The sequence below is a fragment of the Scyliorhinus canicula genome, chromosome 25 (assembly GCF_902713615.1).
Source record: "Scyliorhinus canicula chromosome 25, sScyCan1.1, whole genome shotgun sequence".
Classification (NCBI taxonomy): Eukaryota; Metazoa; Chordata; class Chondrichthyes; order Carcharhiniformes; family Scyliorhinidae; genus Scyliorhinus; species Scyliorhinus canicula.
This window is the reverse complement of record NC_052170.1, coordinates 10,752,744-10,772,307: the sequence shown is the minus strand read 5'-3', so window position 1 is coordinate 10,772,307 and position 19,564 is coordinate 10,752,744. Positions and strand designations below refer to the sequence as shown.

The window sequence follows — 19,564 nt, the reverse complement described above, 5'->3', positions numbered from 1 at the left end:
CGTGTACACTTCAACCACCCCTCACTATTCTAAACCCCAGTCTAATTTTAAATTATGTTCTGCAAACATGGCCATTGAAAGTTACTTTGCACAACTGCAATGGAGCAAAATTTACCTTTCCACTGGCACATTCAACGTCTGCATGTAAAACATTTAAAATGGGAAACTGGGAGCTCTGAATGAAAGGTGAAGGAGCCATTCTACTCACTTCAAATTGTTTAAGTATGGCCTTAATGCACTGATTGTCCATGTGTTGTGTCGGCTGGATCACTACAACCTGTCTTCACAAACACCACAATCATCTCAGCAGGTCATGTCTGGTTGAGTTCACGTGACATCCCTGCCCCCCCACCTTACCATGCCTCCCGTTCTGCACCCGTCCCCCATCTTAACCCCTGTACCCCGCCCAGATCTCAGACCACCCGTACCCACACTTGCCCCCCGTGCCCACACTCCCCTCTTTCCCCCCGTGCCCACACTCCCCTCTTTCCCCCGTGCCCACACTCCCCTCTTTCCCCCGTGCCCACACTCCCCTCTTTCCCCCGTGCCCACTCCCCTCTTTCCCCCGTGCCCACACTCCCCTCTTTCCCCCGTGCCCACACTCCCCTCTTTCCCCCGTGCCCACACTCCCCTCTTTCCCCCGTGCCCACACTCCCCTCTTTCCCCCCGTGCCCACACTCCCCTCTTTCCCCCGTGCCCACACTCCCCTCTTTCCCCCGTGCCCACACTCCCCTTTCCCCCGTCCCACACTCCCCTCTTTCCCCCTTGCCCACACTCCCCTCTTTCCCCCTTGCCCACACTCCCCTCCCCCTCGTGCCTACAATCCCCTCCCCGTGTCCAACCCCACTGTCCCTCCATTCCTTGTCTCGCCTCCCTTCTCCATTCATCTCGCCTCCCCCCTTCATTCCTCCTCTTCTCCGCCCCCTCGTTCCCCCCTCCCCCACCTAATTCCCCACTCTCCCATCAACCCCCACCATCCTCCTTCTCCCCTTCCCCCCTCTTCGCCTCATTCCCCCTCCCTCCCCTGCTCATTCTCCCCCTCCTCATTACCCCTTCCCCATTCCACTCCTCCCCATCTTCATACCCCTCTCTCCTCATTTCCCCTACCCCTCTCCTCATTCCCCATTTCCCCCCTTCATTCCCCCCTCTCCTCATCCTCCCCCCTCCTCCTCATCCTCCCCCCCTCCTCCTCATCCTCCCCCCTCCTCCTCATCCTCCCCCCCTCCTCCTCATCCTCCCCCCCTCCTCCTCATCCTCCCCCCCTCCTCCTCATCCCCCCTCAATCTTCCCCCCTCTCCTCATCCTCCCCCCTCATTCCCCCTTCTTCTCATCCTCCCCCTCCTCATTGCCCCCTCCCCTCCCCATTCCCCCATCCCCTCCCCCTCATATATCCCCCATCCCTTCCCCCTCATATATCCCCCCATCCCCTCCCCCTCAGATATCCCCCCATCCCCTCCCCCTCATATATCCCCCCATCCCCTCCCCCTCATATATCCCCCCATCCCCTCCCCCTCATATATCCCCCCATCCCCTCCCCCTCATATATCCCCCCATCCCCTCCCCCTCATATATCCCCCCATCCCCTCCCCCTCATATATCCCCCCATCCCCTCCCCCTCATATTCCCCCCATCTCCCCCCCCTCATATTCCCCCCCATACCCCCCCTCATATTCCCCCCCCCCCCCCCTCATATTCCCCCCATCCCCCCCTCATATATCCCCCCATCCCCTCCCCCTCATATATCCCCCCATCCCCTCCCCCTCATATATCCCCCCATCCCCTCCCCCTCATATTCCCCCCATCTCCCCCCCCTCATATTCCCCCCATACCCCCCCTCATATTCCCCCCCCCCCCCTCATATTCCCCCCATCCCCCCCTCATATTCCCCCATCCCCTCCCCCTCACATTCCCCCCATCCCCTCCCCCTCATATTCCCCCCTCCCCATTCCCCCCTTCCTCCCCTCCCCATTCCCCCCCTCCCCATTCCCCCCTCTCCCCATTCCCCCCTCCCTCCCCTCCCCAGTCCCCCCTCCCTCTCCTCCCAGTCCCCCCTCCCTCTCCTCCCCAGTCCCCCCTCCCTCCCCTCATTCCCCTCCCTCCCCTCCTCATTCCCCTCCCTCCCCTCCCCCCCATTCCCCTCCCTCCCCTCCCCATTCCCCTCCCTCCCCTCCCCATTCCCCTCCCTCCCCCCCTCCCCATTCCCCTCCCTCCCCCCCCTCCCCTCCCCATTCCCCTCCCCATCATTCCCCTCCCTCCCCTCCCCATCATTCCCCTCCCTCCCCTCCCCATTCCCCTCCCTCCCCCCTCCCCAGTCCCCCCTCTCTCCCCTCCCCAGTCCCCCCTCCCTCCCCATCCCCTCCCCCCTCCTCATTCCCCCCCCATCCCCCCCCTCATTCCCTCCCATCCCCCCCTCATTCCCCTCCCTCGCCATTCCCCTCCCTCGCCATTCCCCTCCCTCCTCATTCCCCTCCCTCCCCTCCTCATTCCCATCCCCCTCCCTCCCCTCCTCATTCCCATCCCCCCCCCCTCCCCTCCTCATTCCCATCCCCCCCCCTCCCCTCCTCATTCCCATCCCCCCCCCCTCCCCTCCTCATTCCCCTCCCCTCCTCATCCCCCTCCCCTCCTCATTCCCCTCCCCCTCCCTCCTCATTCCCCTCCCCCTCCCTCCTCATTCCCCTCCCCCTCCCTCCTCATTCCCCTCCCCCTCCCTCCTCATTCCCCTCCCCCTCCCTCCTCATTCCCCTCCCCCTCCCTCCTCATTCCCCTCCCCTCTCCCTCCTCATTCCCCTCCCCCTCCCTCCTCATTCCCCTCCCCCTCTCCCTCCGCATTCCCCTCCCCCCTCCCTCCTCATTCCCCTCCCCCTCCCTCCGCATTCCCCTCCCCTCCTCATTCCCCTCCCCTCCTCATTCCCCTCCCCTCCTCATTCCCCTCCCCTCCTCATTCCCCTCCCCTCCTCATTCCCCTCCCCATTCCCCTCCCCTCCTCATTCCCCTCCCCTCCCCTCCTCATTCCCCTCCCCTCCCCTCCTCATTCCCCTCCCCTCCCCTCCTCATTCCCCTCCCCTCCCCTCCTCATTCCCCTCCCCTCCCCTCCTCATTCCCCTCCCCTCCTCATTCCCCTCCCCTCCTCATTCCCCTCCCCTCCTCATTCCCCTCCCCTCCCTCCTCATTCCCCTCCCCTCCCCTCCTCATTCCCCTCCCCTCCCCTCCTCATTCCCCTCCCCTCCCCTCCTCATTCCCCTCCCCTCCTCATTCCCCTCCCCATTCCCCTCCCCTCCTCATTCCCCTCCCCTCCCCTCCTCATTCCCCTCCCCTCCTCATTCCCCTCCCCTCCTCATTCCCCTCCCCTCCCCTCCTCATTCCCCTCCCCTCCTCATTCCCCTCCCCTCCTCATTCCCCTCCCCATTCCCCTCCCCTCCTCATTCCCCCTCCCCTCCCCTCCTCATTCCCCCTCCTCCCCTCCTCATTCCCCCTCCTCCCCTCCTCATTCCCCCTCCTCCCCTCCTCATTCCCCCTCCTCCCCTCCTCATTCCCCCTCCTCCCCTCCTCATTCCCCTCCCCTCCCCTCCTCATTCCCCTCCCCTCCCCTCCTCATTCCCTCCCCTCCCCTCCTCAGTCCCTCCCCTCCCTCCTCATTCCCCTCCCCTCCCCTCCTCATTCCCCTCCCCTCCCTCCTCATTCCCCGCCCCTCCTCATTCCCCTCCCCTCCTCATTCCCCTCCCCTCCTCATTCCCCTCCCTCGCATTCCCCTCCCCCCCTCCTCATTCCCCTCCCCTCCTCATTCCCCCTCCTCCCCTCCTCATTCCCCTCCCCTCCCCTCCTCATTCCCCCCCCTCCCCTCCCTGAATTCCCATCCCCTCCCTCCCCTCCTCATTCCCCTCCCTCCCTCCCTCCTCAGTCCCCTCCCCTCCCGCCTCATTCCCCTCCCCTCCCCTCCTCATTCCCCTCCCCTCCCCTCCTCATTCCCCTCCCCTCCCCTCCTCATTCCCCTCCCCTCCCCTCCCATCCCCTCCGCATTCCCCTCCCCTCCCCTCCTCATTCCCCTCCCCTCCCCTCCTCATTCCCCTCCCCTCCCCTCCTCATTCCCCTCCCCTCCCCTCCTCATTCCCCTCCCCTCCCCCTCCTCATTCCCCCCCCCTCCCTCCTCATTCCCCCCCCTCCCCTCCTCATTCCCCCCTCCCTCCCCTCCTCATTCCCCTCCCTCCCCTCCTCATTCCCCCCTCCCTCCCCTCCTCATTCCCCCCCTCCCTTCCCCATGTCCCCTCCCCATTCCCCTCCTCATTCCCCTCCCCAGTCCCTCCTCATTCCCCTCCTCATTCCCCTCCCATTCCCCTCCTCATTCCCTCCCCATTCCCCTCCTCATTCCCTCCCCTCCCCATTCCCCTCCTCATTCCCCTCCCTCCCCAGTCCCATCCCCTCCCCAGTCCCCTCCCTCCCCTTCCCCTCCCCCTCCCCATTCCCCTCCCCATTCCCCTCCCCTCCCCCATTCCCCTCCCATTCCCCTCCCCTCCCCATTCCCCTCCCCTCCCCCCTCCATTCCCCTCCCCTCCCCCATTCCCCTCCCCTCCCCCCTCCATTCCCCTCCCCTCCCCCCTCCATTCCCCTCCCCCTCCCCCCTCCATTCCCCTCCCCTCCCCCCTCCATTCCCCTCCCCCCTCCATTCCCCTCCCCCCTCCATTCCCCTCCCCCCTCCATTCCCCTCCCCCCTCCCCATTCCCCTCCCCTCCCCCCCTCCCCATTCCCCTCCCCATTCCCCTCCCCTCCTCATTCCCCTCCCCACCTCATTCCCCTCCCCACCTCATTCCCCTCCCCACCTCATTCCCCTCGCCCCCCTCCGTACCTGTGCCGCCGCTCCCCGCCGCCCTGCTCCAGCTGTACCAGGTGCAGTGCCAGCCGCTTGTCGGACCAGCCGCGGCGCTCCCGCAGGGCGGCCCACACCGTGTAGGACTCGCCGATGTAGATGCGCCGGTTGTCGTACTTCTTGCGGCTGCTGAGGCGCCGCTGCAGCCGGTCGTCGTCGCTGAGCCTGGGCCGCCCGCGGCCCCGCTTGGCCGCCTCCGCCTCACCCTCGCCGGGGGGCCCGGGCGGCTCCGAGTCCCCCCGAGCAACGGGCTCCGTCCCGTCCGCCATGTCCGGGCCTCCAGACAAGCCCAACGCGGCCGCCCAGCATCTCCGGGTCAGAGGTCACCGCCCTCACCAAGATGGCCGCCCACCGGCGCCGGAAGTCGCCTGGGACAACGGACCGGAAGTCCGCCTCTACAGACAGAGAGACTGGCCTGGGGAAAAGGGGTTCAAATCCCAGCACCCCACAGGGTGAAATTTAAATTCAAATAATACCAAAGATATGTGGGTCAGGTGGCTTGGCTGCAATAAGTTGCCCCTTGGTGTTCAGGGAGATGCAGTTTGGGTTATGGGGCTATGCAGATTTGATTTGTTTATTGTCACGTGTTCTGAGGTGGAGCGAAAAATATTGTTCTGCCTGCAGTCCAGGAAGATCATTCCATACATGGAAAAACATCAGACATCAGATCGGGGCAGCAGGGTAGCATGGTGGTTAGCATAAATGCTTCACAGCTCCAGGGTCCCAGGTTCGATTCCCGGCTGGGTCACTGTCTGTGTGGAGTCTGCACGTCCTCCCCCTGTGTGCGTGGGTTTCCTCCGGGTGCTCCGGTTTCCTCCCACAGTCCAAAGATGTGCGGGTTAGGTGGATTGGCCATGCTAAATTGCCCGTAGTGGCCTAATAAAAGTAAGGTTAAAAGGGGGGGGGGTTGTTGGGTTACGGGTATAGGGTGGATACGTGGGTTTGAGTAGGGTGATCATGGCTCGGCACAACATTGAGGGCCAAAGGGCCTGTTCTGTGCTGTACTGTTCTATACGATAAATACACAATGTAAATACATAGATACTGACATCGGGTGAAGCATACAGGAGTGTAGTGCTACTCAGTAGAGAAGAAGTCTGAAGAGATCAGTTCAGTCCATAAGAGGATCATTCAGGAGTCTGGGAACAGCGGGGAAGAAACCTGTCAGTGCGTGTTCTCAAGACTTTTCTAGCTCCTTCCCGATGGCAGAGGTCGTAAGACAGAATACTCTGAAGGTGGGAGGGGTCTTTGATTATGCTGCCCGCTTTCCCAAGGCAGTGGGAGGTGTGGACAGAGTCAATGGATGGGAGGCAGGTTATTGTGATGGACTGGGTGGTGTTCACGACTCTCTAGTTTCTTACGGTCTTGAGCCGAGCAGTTGCCATGCCAGGCTGTGATGCAGCCAGATAGGATGCTTTCTATGGTGCACCTGCAAAGATTGGTAAGGGTCAATGTGGACATGCCGAATTTCCTTAGTTTCCTGAGGAAGTATAGGCGCTGTTGTGGTTTCCTGGTTGTAGCGCTGATGATTGGCTGGGGGAGTGGACCTAGGTCGGGTGCTCTGTTGAAAGGCCGGTGCAGGCTCGATGGGCTGAATGGCCTCCTTCTGCACTGTTGGGATTCTGTGATCTTACAGAAATAAAATTTACATACGTATCATTAAAAGTCTAAATGATGACCATTGTCAAAAGAAAACCCCATCAGGTTCACTCATGTCCTCCAGGGAAGGGGGAATCTGCCTTCCTTACACCTGGGTCTGGCCTAATAGAATCACTACAGTGCAGCAGGAGGCTGTCAGTTTAGCCCAGTTGGCTGGTTTAGCTCAGTTGGCTGGGTGGCTTGTTCGTGATGCCAGCAGTGTCGGTTCAATCCCCATCCTGGCTGAGGTTATCCATGAAGTTATTCCACCTTCCCCCATACCTGATGTGTGGTGACCCTTAAAGGAGAAAGCGGACTATGCTGACTTTACTGCTAAACAAACATAACATCCTTAATTTTATGTTGAATACTGGTGGCAGTAATACTCGAGTTCCATTTTAAGGTGCACAAGACCAGTTTTCGGACACGTTTAATTGGGACCCTTCATTTCCAAGTTTTATTTCTTTTTCTTTACTAAGTATTTTAACATTTTTATTGAAGTTTTCATTTGGCCAAATAACACAACAAAATGCATGGGAATGGTAAACTCAGTGGGAAAATCAAGTCTCAACATATATGGATACAGTGGGAAAATCAAGTCTCAACATATATGGATACAGAGGGGAACAGGAGAACGGAAATATAGTTGACTCAACACAATCAATAGACTCAACTTTGTGCCTCTGTACAGTCCACCAGAGAACAAGGGGGAGGCCAACCACCACGACAGTTCAGGATAAATTTTCCATGCCATGTTTAGATGCACATTAGAACACATCTCCCTCAACATCATCCACACCACAGTGACACAACGTAATCCCCTCCCTCTGATGTCAGATTATCTGTATTCCTGCAGGAGCCAATCGCGGAATCTTAAACCCCATCATAACAAAAATAGAAAAATACAAAGAAAGTACGTTAGAACCCCAGTTCTAGAAGGATATTTTACTAATAATAATAATAATCTTTACTGTCGCAAGTAGGCTCACATTAACACCGCAATGAAGTTACTGTGAAAAGCCCCTAGTCGCCACATTCCAGCGCCTGTTCAGATGCACTGAGGGAGAATTCAGAATGTCCAATTCACCCAACAAGCACGTCTTTCGGGACGTGGGAGGAAACCGGAGCACCCGGAGGAAACCCACGCAGACACGGGGAGAACGTGGAGACTCCGCACAGACAGTGACCCAGCGGGGAATCGAGCCCGGATCCCTGGAGCTGAGAAGCAACAGTGCTCCCATGCAATACCACACAACGCCATATAATCCCAACCTCAGGCACAGCACAGAACGATCATCGTTGCACATATTTATACAGGGGACCAGTCGCTGTAACCTCAAGATTATGGTCACCGTAGTCAGCGCTTCCCAACATATTATGCAAGATAGGAAAAAAAGGGAGAGCTACCAGGAGCAAAAGTCTCAGCAGAAAAGAGGACCATAAGTCTGTATTCCTCTGGCGTACGCTCACCTCCAAGGATCATGGAATTTACAGTGCAGAAGGAGGCCATTCGGCCCATCAAGTCTGAACTGGCTCTTGGAAAGAGCACCCTACCCAAGCCCACAACCCCACCCTCTCCCCATAACCCAGTAACCCCACCCAACACTAAGGGCAGTTTTGGACACTAAGGGCAATTTAGCATGGCCAATCCACCTAACCTGCACATCTTTGGACTGCGGGAGGAAACCGGAGCACCCGGAGGAAACCCACGCAGACACGGGGAGAACGTGCAGACTCCGCACAGACAGTGACTCAAGCCGGGAATCGAACCTACAACCCTGGAGCTGTGAAGCAATTGTGCTCACCATTATGCTACTGTGGTGAAGAGAAAAGGCTGTTTGATCATATAAGAGAACAGCCCCAACATAACGGTTGGGAGTGGGGTGGGGGGGGGGGGGGGGGGGGTTGGCAACACAGGATATCATTCACCGTATAGGACCCGGCTCAACCCCACACCCTCATGCACTTAGTCAATAACCCGAGGATATTCAAGCACATCAAAAAAACGCAGCCTCTCAGGACACTCAAAATGTGCCTTCTGGAAGGGACGTCCCAAGCATATGAGGGCAACAGGATACTGAGCACAGCACAGGACTTCGCCTTGTCCTGCCCACTCTGAGACAAAGGAGTCACATGGCAGGACACACCACCCAGCCGGCCCAGCACCTCACCAATCACAACCAGGATAACGCACCATCCCACCAACCAAAGCAATGCTCAGAACAGCACGCTGCTCACCCAGATGAAGAGAAGAAGAAGAAGAAACCCAAGGGAGGAATGCCCTTAAAAACCCAAGACCATTAGGCACAGACTAGCACTGTATACCCTTGCAAGAAGGATATTAGGGGACAGCGCAGCACTGCCTCAACAGGGACAAATATACTGCCTCCCCATGGAAGACCCAATGAGGACATTCATTAAACCAATACATAAAACCACTCAGAGGAGGGTTCCAAACTCCCTCATCAAGCCTACCTCCAAACCGAAGAAGATATCCAACAACAACATAAATGCTTCACAGCTCCAGGGTCCCAGGTTCGATTCCCGGCTGGGTCACTGTCTGTGCGGAGTCTGCACGTCCTCCCCGTGTGTGCGTGGGTTTCCTCCGGGTGCTCCGGTTTCCTCCCACAGTCCAAAGATGTGCGGGTTAGGTGGATTGGCCATGCTAAATTGCCCGTAGTGTCCTAAAAAGTAAGGTTAAGGGGGGGGTTGTTGGGTTACGGGTATAGGGTAGATACGTGGGTTTGGGTAGGGTGATCATTGCTCGGCACAACATCGAGGGCCGAAGGGCCTGTTCTGTGCTGTACTGTTCTATGTTCTATGTTCTAACACAAAGACATAGAGACTCTCATTTCAACAAACCAAACAAGTATAAACCAGCCACACCCTGGCAGGAGCCATTGCTCATTACCCCAAACCCAATAACCAGAAGAAACCCGGTCCTCTCCAGGATACAGGATCTCTCCGGGCCTTCGTGGAAGACAGGCACAGATTCCCAAAAATCAAAACAAAAGCAAAATGCAAAACAAAACCCAGTACAATTAGCTCTAACTGGGAGCTTTCCTGGACCCAAGTGAGGACTGATCTAACCTGACCACCCACCACCACACCAACCGTCGGACCTCCACCCAACCCCAGGCCTCGAAGACCGGATACGATGTGCTCCGTCGAACCCTCTCTCAATGATACTTCGCGGCTCATCAAAGTGAGCAGCAAAAACCGGCACCACCGCACCAAGATCGGCATTCCCAGAAAAACCATGCGCAATGGCGGGCATCATCCCGATGCCAACAGCACAGCCGAGGCCTGGGCCCGTTCACCAGCAAAACCGCCTCCGCAAGCTGGTCCCCCACCCCCAGCCACCTCCAACCTCCCCCCCCAATAAAACGGGGATTCTCTTTGATTCAACTCAGCTCCTCGTCACCGAACTCCGACCAGGATCATCCAGGGACACAGCACAGAACATATCATGGAATCATAAAATTTACAGTGCAGACCGAGGCCATTCGGCCCATCGAGTCTACACCGGCCCCTGAAAGGGGCACCCTACCTAAGCCCACACCTCCACCCTATCCCCGTAACCCAGCAACCCCACCTAATATGTCCCCCGAAAAGAGAGGGTGGGGACGGAGCTCGTGAAACCGCAGCCACTCCCGCGTTCACATCCGGCGATAGAAGTTTTAACAGAGAACAGACAGGTTATGACATTTTGTCTGTGTATAGTTACCAGCTTTCTAAATGGACGGAAATTAAATTGACAAGTTCCATTTGTTTAAACGGGCGGGAAACACGCAAACGTCCCATTTGATGTGAGAGGGAAGTGTCCTGGTACATCTGAGAATAGGATTATGGTCGGCTTAACTAATTAACGTGACTCCCAGTATTGCGTTGTCTGCGAGTCACGAAAGCGAGTTAGTGTTCCCTTACTGTTGTTAACCGAGAGTACAGGAGATGCAGACATAGCCATATCGTACCTGACCTGGGGTGGAGGGAATGGTGCGGAGGAAGCTTTACTCTGCATCTAAATTGTCCCTCGCTCCATACTCAGTTGCTTGGTGCTGAATACTGAGGAGGATTGGTGTAATGATTGTGGAGGTGGTACGTGAGGACACTTGGAAAGTTGGCACCAGTAGATGGTGCTGTTGTGCTGTGCGAATGAGTTCATGTCATTGACTGTCGGTGTTTAATTGGTAAATTGGCACTGAGAACATCAGTGACTTCAGACACCAGAGACGGGTTTCCCCCCCCCCCCCCCCCAAAAAACCCCGGCAGCATATTTCCCGGCCATTGACCAGCGGCGGGATGTCTACGGGTTTGGCGTACCTCGCACCCTCCGCTGCCGGGGAACACGCCACAGGGGAGGGAACACCACCGGCAGTACTGGAAGATCCCGCCAACAGGAAGGGCGGGAAAGTTACGTTTTAAGTGTAATCTAAATTAGAAAGCTATATGGAAGTGTCTCTAACATCTTAGTTAAAGGATGTACCACAGCCACCGTATTACACATTATCCCTTTCTCTGTAACACTCTATGATTGCCACAAGTCGGCTTACATTAAAACTGCAGTGAAGTTACTGTGAAAAGCCCCTAGTCGCCACACTCCGGCGCCTGTTCGGGTACACAGAGGGAGAATTCAGAATGCCCAATTCACCTAACGAGCACGTCTTTCAGGACTTGCGGGAGGGAACCGGAGCACCCGGAGGAAACCCACGCAGACACGTTGGGAGAACGTGCAGACTCCGCGCAGACAGTGACCCAAGCTGGGAATCACACCTGGGACTCTGGCGCTGTGAGGCAACAGTGCTACCCACTGTGCTACTGTGCTGCCCAAGGATGCAACACACCCTTTATATTAAGCATCGTGTCATTTGCTGAAGCACTCTGATACACAACCCTCTAAGTGTCAAATATTAATTTGTCAGGGGAATAAGATCAGTTCCCTATTTGATCCCAACATGGATATCCAATCCCCACCTTTGCGTGGACGCCTCGGTTTAGCTCAGTTGGCTGGCCGACTGGTTTGTAATGCCGAGCGAGGCCAACAGGGCGGGTTCAATTCCCCGTACCGGCTGAGATTATTCACGAAGGCCCCGCCTTCTCAACCTTGCCCCTCGCCTGAGGTGTGGTGACCCTCAGGTTAAACCACCACCAGTCAGCTCTGTCTCTCCCAAAAGGAGGGGAATGGACATTTATTTTTCCGATTCCATCTCGTTAATATGTACTGTCTTGCACCCACCCCCCCCCTCCCCCCACCACACCCCCGGCTGCTCCTCACCTGTGACTAAATCCAACATCGACACTTTCGTCCCTTCCAGAAAATCGAATCCGAACTCCGATTTGTCACCTTACAACCAGAAAGCCCTGCTGTCCGTACCCTAACTCACCCCAAGTCCCATTGGTCCACTTCCCCGGTGCCCTCTGACCTATGTTGGATTGCAACACTCGAAATGAAAGCTCACATCCTTTTGATCAAACCCCCTCCCTATAGCTGTAACTTCCTCCAGCTCCGTAACTCTCCGAGAATTCGGCATTTCGGGCAACCGGGTGCATCGCTGAATCCCTGTCTCCTACCATCGGTGCCCATGCCCTCAACTACCTGAACCCAAAGGTCGAGCATTTCCCCCGACCCACAAACATCTCCCTCCTCCAGCCCTCTCCACCTTTGAAGCCATTCCATGCAGAATCTGAAAAAGCATCAAAAGGACTCGAGGCATTATCTCTGCTCCGCTCCTCCATAGGTGCTGCCAGACCGGCCGAGCTTTTCCCGAATTCTCTGCTTTTATTCCACGGGGAAAAAAAGCCTCCCTGATGAACCAGTCCTAATATCACTTCAGTGGCTTGTGACCGTGTATCCTCCGACAGCTCTCCTGGGCAAGTACCATCGGATCACTGTATAAGTGCCTGGTCTCCCGACTCTGTGGCCTAATGATTCGCTTCACCGTGAACGACGCCATTCCGAGCAATTGTGTGACCGACAGTTTTTAAAGAACAGTTTCACAAAATAGACGAGGGGCAAAGGAATCAAAGGATATTATATGTGCAAAGATGTGCAGGTTAGGTGGATTGGCCACGTTGAAATTGCCCCATGGTGTCCAAAAGGTTTGGTGGGGTTACGGGGATAGGCCGGGGAGTGGGCCTAGGTAGGGTGATCTTTCGGAAGATCAGTGCAGACTTGATGGGCCAAATGGCCTCCTTCTGCACTGTAGGGATTCTATGATCCTACCTATGATATGTTGATGGGGAAGCAAGGTGGGTGGAGGCTCAAGTGATACATTAACACCGACATGGGTGGGTTGGGCAAATTGGCCCAAATTCTGTGGCCTGCATTAAAGACAAGGGAAGCAATGTCTATCTCTTCTATCTAGACAATAGCATGTCACCCTCCCATTATAGAACCCATTTCACGCTATTCATTTGAAGTGTCCCACTCATGGAGGGTCCACATAATAATAATTATGATAATAATAGCTTATTGTCACAAGTAGTCTTCAATGAAGTTACTGTGAAAAGCTCCTAGTCGCCACATTCTGGCACCTGTTCGGGCAGGCCGGTACGGGAATTGAACCCACGCTGCTGGTATTGTTCTGCCTTACAATTCAGCTGTTTAGCCCACTGTGCTAAACCAGCCCCCTGAACACGAAATGAAAACCGCTTATTGCCACAAGTAGGCTTCAAGTGAAGTTACTGTGAAAAGCCCCTCGTCGCCACATTCCGGCGCCTGTTCGGGGAGGCTGGTACGGGAATCGAACCGTGCTGCTCGGGTCTGCTTTCAAAGCCAGCGATTTAGCCCTGTGCTAAACAGCCCCCACAGTAATGGCCTCTCTAGAATAATTCCTTTGTCACAACGTGGATTTTCAAGGCCATTAGGTGACGGTAGCTGAACATAGATGGGTTCCCCCACCCATCACCCCCCGCCCCCCCCCCCCCCCCCCCCCCCCCCCCCCACAACCCCCGAGATTTTGTACGATTCCCATTGGCATATCAGGGGACCAATCGTCACCAGTTTCCGTCAATTCCGCCAACGAATACTGCCTGAATCTTGTGACCCTGAAGATCAGGGGTTATGGGGAGAAGGCAGGAGAACGGGGATGAGAAACATATCGAATGGCGGAGCAGACTCGATGGGCCGAGTGGCCTAATTCTGCTCTTCTGTCTTATGGTCTTCTGAAGATTTCACATCATCTTCACTTCCACGGATGCACCATAGATGGCGAAACTGTCCTCCGCAAGTTGAAGGCTACACTGGGGAAGGACGTTTCACAGAGTGTGCTGGAGGACTCTTTATCCCTGACTGTTCTCAATGGGATTATTAAAAGGACCCCAATCCAGGGAAGGGCTCGGAGGACCTCTGAGGAGATCAGGTCTGACGATAGCTTCCCTTTCCACGACTTATTTCCATCATTGCTGTGGCTAATCTTTCAGCAGGGCAGACTACGGGTAAGTTTATGTCAGATTTCTTCCTCTGCTCAGTAATATTTGATATCCCACAGCTCCACATTAAGCAATTATAATAAAACAACACAGGAGGTGTTTCCACCTTATTTCATTTTGAATTAATTAACTTCGAATCAGGCGAGTTTAAATTAAGAGGAATTAAGACCATGTGTGTGTTTTGGCAATATTCTGGGCTCCTGTGAAAGACAGTAATAATGATTGTTATGGTCTTAAATTTATAAAGCTTGCCAACCCGTTTAAGAATGAGTTAATTTGCAGTTTTGATTACTCTTGTGTGTAATCATTGTAACCTGTCTGAGTGAATAGCAGAACTCACGGATTTTACCCAGGGAATGTCGACACAGTGGTTCAATCCCCGGTCGGTGTTCAGTCAGCCCTCCTCATTTGGGGCGATGGGAAGGACTCTGCGCTTGACCTCAACGCCATTGGGTGAGGATGGGGAAAAAGTTTACCTCGTGCTGCCTTCCCTGTTACTAACTCCAGGACACCCCATGGAAGGACTCTCGTGTGGAATGCAGCTGGGATTGGGATTGGGTTGGGCATCTCCCTCAATCCCCTCTCCCCCCACGCCCCCCCCCCCCCCCAACCCACTGTTGCTCCAATTGTCTAATGGCTTCCCCCTCTCCCTCAACCCCCCCCTGAATGTCAATCAGTTCCTCCCCTCCCCCATTCCCCCCAATGTTAAACAGCCCCTCCCCCACACACCCCAAAAATGTCAAACAGCTCCTCCCCACCCCCCACACCCCCATGTCAAACGTCTCCTCCCCTCCCCCCACACCCCCATGTCAAACGTCTCCTCCCCTCCCCCCCACACCCCCATGTCAAACATCTCCTCTGGGAGTACATCTGGACAGCACGGTAGCATGGTGGATAGCACAATTGCTTCACAGCTCCAGGGTCCCAGGTTCGATTCCGACTTGGGTCACTGTCTGTGCGGAGTCTGCATGTTCTCCCCGTGTGTGCTTGGGTTTCCTCTGGGTGCTCCGGTTTCCTCCCACAGTCCAAAGATGTGCAGGTTAGGTGGCATGCTAAATTGCCTTTAAAGTGTTCAAAATTACCCTTAGTGATGGGTGGGGTTACTGGGTTATGGGGATAGGGTGATGTGGGCTTGGGTAGGGTGCTCTTTCAAAAGAGCTGGTGCAGACTCGATGGGCCGAATGGCTTCCTTCTGCACTGTAAATTCTATGATCTATGATCCCCTCACCACCCCACAATGTCAAACAACTCCTCCACTCCCCCACCCCCAATATCAAACAGCTCCTCCCCTGCCCCAATTCCCCCTCATGTGAAACAACTGCCCCCCGTCAAATTCCCCACAGTTAAATGGCCACCCCCTCTGACGCTTTGCCCCCTTGAACCCCAGCAACCAAATGGCCTCTCCCCTTGCCCACCAGCCCGCTGCAATCAAATGGCTTCAGCCTTGCCATCACCCAAGCCCAGATTCAAATAGCCTCTGCCCTCCAGATGCCCTCCCCCTGCCCACCCAACGCTGCTAAGGGGCCTGCCAACACGTTCCAACAAGACTTTCACATGGAGAACGGTCAATTATACGGAGGTGAAAACTGGCAACCAATCCTCTCAAAAGCATGCTGCTTTGTCCCAGGTGATGTTGAGTTTCTTGAGCATTCTTGGAGCTGCGCTCATCCAGGCGAGTGCGGGGTATTCAATCACACTCCTGGCTGGTGCCTTGTAGATCGTGGACAGGCTTTCGGGAGTCAGGAGGTGAGTTACTCGCCGCAGGATTCCTAGCCTCTGACCTGCTCTTGTAGCCACAGTATTTGTATGGCTAGTCCAGTTCAGTCTCTGGTCAATGGTAACCCCTAAGACGTTGCTAGTGGGGGATTCAGCAATGGTAATGGCATTGAACGTCAAGGAGAGATGGTCATTGCCTGGCACTCATGGGGCACAAATCGTACTTGCCACTTGTCATCTCAAACCTGGATATTGTCCAGATCCTGCTGCATTTGGATATCGACGGCTTCAGTATCCGAGGAGTCGTGAATGGTGCTGAACATTGTGCAGTCATCAGTGAACATCCTCACGTCTGACCTATGATGGGAGGAAGGTGATGCTTGATGAAGCAACTGAAGATGGTTGGACCTACTTCACTCCTGAGAAACTCCTCGTAACAATGTCCTCGAACTGAGATGATTGACGACCAGCCACCACCACCATCTTCCGTTGTGCCAGGTATGACTCCAACCAGCGGAGTGTTTTCCCCCCGTTCACATTGACGTCAAAGGCAAAGGCTGCCTTGATGTCAAGGGCAGCGACTCTCGCCTCACCTCTGGCATTCAGCTCTTTTGTCCATGTTTGAGCGAAGGCTGTAATGAGGTCAGGAGCTGGGTGACCTCTGGTCCGTCGGCAGTGCACCCAATACCTCAGGTTTCCCAACGCCGGCCCTGTGTGTTTTCAAGAAGCAATTAGATATAGCACTTGGGGCGAAGGGGGTTAAAGGATTTGGGGGGCAAGTGTGATTAGGCTATTGAGTTGGATAATCAGCCATGGTCATAATGAATGGCAGAGGAGGCTTGAGGGTCAGTGGGCAACCTCTTGATACCACTGTTGATGAGCCCTCGTAACGCTTTACTGATAATTGAGAGTAGTCTGATGGGGTGATAATTGCCTGTGTTGGATTTGTCCAACCTTTTGTGTACAGGACACACCTGGGTAATTTTTCACTGATGAACTTGAGGCCCTGTTCGCTCTCATGACAGAACATAAACAAATCACCTTATTTTCCAAACAAGAGCCAGGCGGATTATCCCTGGTGTCCGAGCCGAAATGTTTCCCTCACCCAACATCCACAAAAACATAAGATTTGCTCCTTATGATATTTCTTTTTTGTGGGAGTTCTCTTAGTAAATTGGTTCATTCTTGCTTTTACAACAGTGACTCGATTTTGAAAGTACCTCCTTGACCATAAGACTTCGGGTGGGGGGGCTCCACAACAGCCAGACCCGCGACCGGGGGCTAGCTATAGGCGGGAGCATGCGATCCGGGGGGGGGCGGCCTACTTCTTCCGCTGTGTGGCTCCGCCATGTTGCGTGGACCGGCAGTGCAGGGCTGCGTATCGGCGCCGGAGCTGTGTGTAGCACTCCGGCGCTGTGCTGGCTCCCTGTGGGCTTCAGAATCGCTGGGCCAAAAGGCCCGTTGACGCCGGCGCGAAACGCTCCGGTGTTTACACCGGAGTCAACACTTAGCCGCTTTTTTGCAGAATCCCGGCCCCGGCATTTTCCTCAAACTAACATCAGGGTTTCTCCTCCTGTTGTCTTTGTCCAGATCAGCCGTTGAGTTTTTAATCTTGTTTCCTTGCAAAGAGCTACGTTCATTTTTTATGTTGACGTGAAGAGTTACGATAGGACATGGTTCAACTGGGAAGCACCAGGCCGAACAAGTGGTTCTGCCTCTGCCAGTGCTGCTGGAGTTAATTGTTTGCACACTGCAGATCGACAAAAGACAAATGCCTTTCTATTTTATTTTTAAGCACCCCGCTACCCATCCTGCAGAAAACTAAAAGCTCGAGCTCCATCATTCTCCCCCCCCCCCCCCCCCGCCCCGCCCCCCTCCCCCTTTATCCGTCTCCTTGAGCTTTTCACAATGTGCGCAGGGCACGGATTTCGGGCACAGTTCTCTACCTCACTCCCGTTGCTGGGGGGGGGGTTTGTTTTCTCCAAACAACCTCTTCGCCAAGTGAGTCACCACTCGGGCATGTTAATGACTTGGAGTCGCCATGGGCTTCACATAAAATTAAACCAGCACAAAACCTTAACCAGCCTCAGAAGCTTCTTTTCCCTCGTTTGGCCTCAAGGGTGGAACCGAATAGAAGGACTCGAAAACAGGCCTTAAATTGCCCCTTTTGAAAAAAAAGGACGTAGCATTCCTTTACCAGGCCATTTTTTTTTGTTTTTTGACAGGAACTGCGCTGGCAATCTAGATTATAATTTACCTCAGTGCCATGATGAGCCGTATCGCAACAACCGCCTGCATTTTATAGCGCCTTTCATGCGGGAAACTGTCCCACAGCCCTTCACAGTGGTGTAACCAGACAGAAACTTGACTCTAAGCTCATTAGAGGAGGTATGAGGACAGCTGGCCAAATGCCCGGTCCCTGAGATAGATTTTTGAGGAGAATTCTGGGAGTGGCTGAGAGGCGTTAACCAGGGACGGAAGGCCAGGGGGCCTGCAGCTGAAGCTGCCAGAGCTGCAACTGGTGTCACAGAGGTTTACAGCTTGGAGACAGGCCATTCGGCCCAACCTGTCCATGCCGCCCAGTTTTTGCCACTAAGCTAGGCCCGATTGCCCGCATTTGGCCCATATCCTATACCCATCTTACCCACATAACTGTCTAAATGCTTTTTAAAAGACAAAATTGTACCCGCCTCTACCACTGCCTCTGGCACCTTGTCTCAGACACTCGCCACCCTCTGTGTGAAAAAAATTGCCCCTCTGGACCCTTTTGTATCTCTCCCCTCTCACCTTAAACCTTTAGTTTCAGACTCCCCTACCTTTGGGAAAAGATGTTGACCATCTACCTTATCGATGCCCCTCATTATTTTATAGACCTCTGTAAGATCGCCCCTAAGCCTCCTACGCTCCAGGGAAAAAGGTCTCAGCCTATCCAGCCTCTCCTCATAACTCAGACCATCAAGTCCCGGTAGCATCCAGTAAATCTTTTCTGTACTCTTTCTAGTTTAATAATATCCTTTCTGTAATAGGGTGTGAAGGTTGTTGGGTGGGGTGGGGTGGAAGGGGGGTTGCAATGGCCAGAGTTGGGGGAATGCAGTATTCTTAGAGAGCTGTTGGGCTGGATGAGTTTACAGAGAGAGATGGTAGAGACCACAGAGGGGTTTAAACGCAAGGATTAAAAATGAGGAGAGCCATGTTTGGTCATTCCAGATGCTCTCCACTTGCCTGGATGAGCGCAGCTCCAACAACACTCAAGCAGCTCGACACCATCCAGGACAAAGCAGCCCCGCTTCATTGGCGTCCCATCTGCAAATATCCGCTCCCTCCACCACCCACGCACAGCGGCAGCCGTGTGTACCATCTGCAAGATGCACTTGAGGAAATCACCAATCCTCCTCAGGCAGCACTTTCCAAGCCACTGCCATCTAGAAGGACAAGGGCAACAGATACCTAGCAACCCCACCACCTGGAGGTTTCCCTGGGGCTGGTTAGCACAGGGCTAAATCGCTGGCTTTGAAAGGCAGGCCAGCAGCACGGTTCGATTCCCGTAACAACCTCGAACAGGCGCCGGAATGTGGCGACTGGGGGCTTTTCACAGTAACTTCATTCGAAGCCTACTTGTGACAATAAGCGATTTTCATTTCATTTCCAAGCCACTCACCAGCCTGTCTTGGAAACATATCGGCCGTTCCTTCACTGTCACTGGGTCAAAATCCTGGAACTCCCTCTCTAACAGCACGGTGGGTGTACCTACATCACATGGACTGGTGCGGTTCAAGTAGGCGGCTCACCGCCACCTCCTGAAGGGGCCATTAGGAACGGCCCATAAATGCTGGCCCAGCACACATCCCAAGAATGAATTTTTAATGAGAACCACACACCACGGGGAAAGAAGTGGCTTGCGAGCCAGCCATCTTGGAT

General features: G+C 54.8%; 1 protein-coding gene across 1 annotated transcript in view; it reads right to left on the bottom strand.

The window, feature by feature from the left end:
- The window catches only part of znf653 (zinc finger protein 653), a 31,231-nt gene extending 26,047 nt beyond the window's left edge, over positions 1–5,184 (bottom strand). Inside the window, exon 1 of the mRNA XM_038784812.1 lies at positions 4,841–5,184. Within this exon, the coding sequence (XP_038640740.1) occupies positions 4,841–5,130 (290 nt within the window). The 5' untranslated portion in view covers positions 5,131–5,184. The remainder of the gene's footprint in view (positions 1–4,840) is intronic.
- Between the last annotated feature and the right edge of the window lie 14,380 nt (positions 5,185–19,564).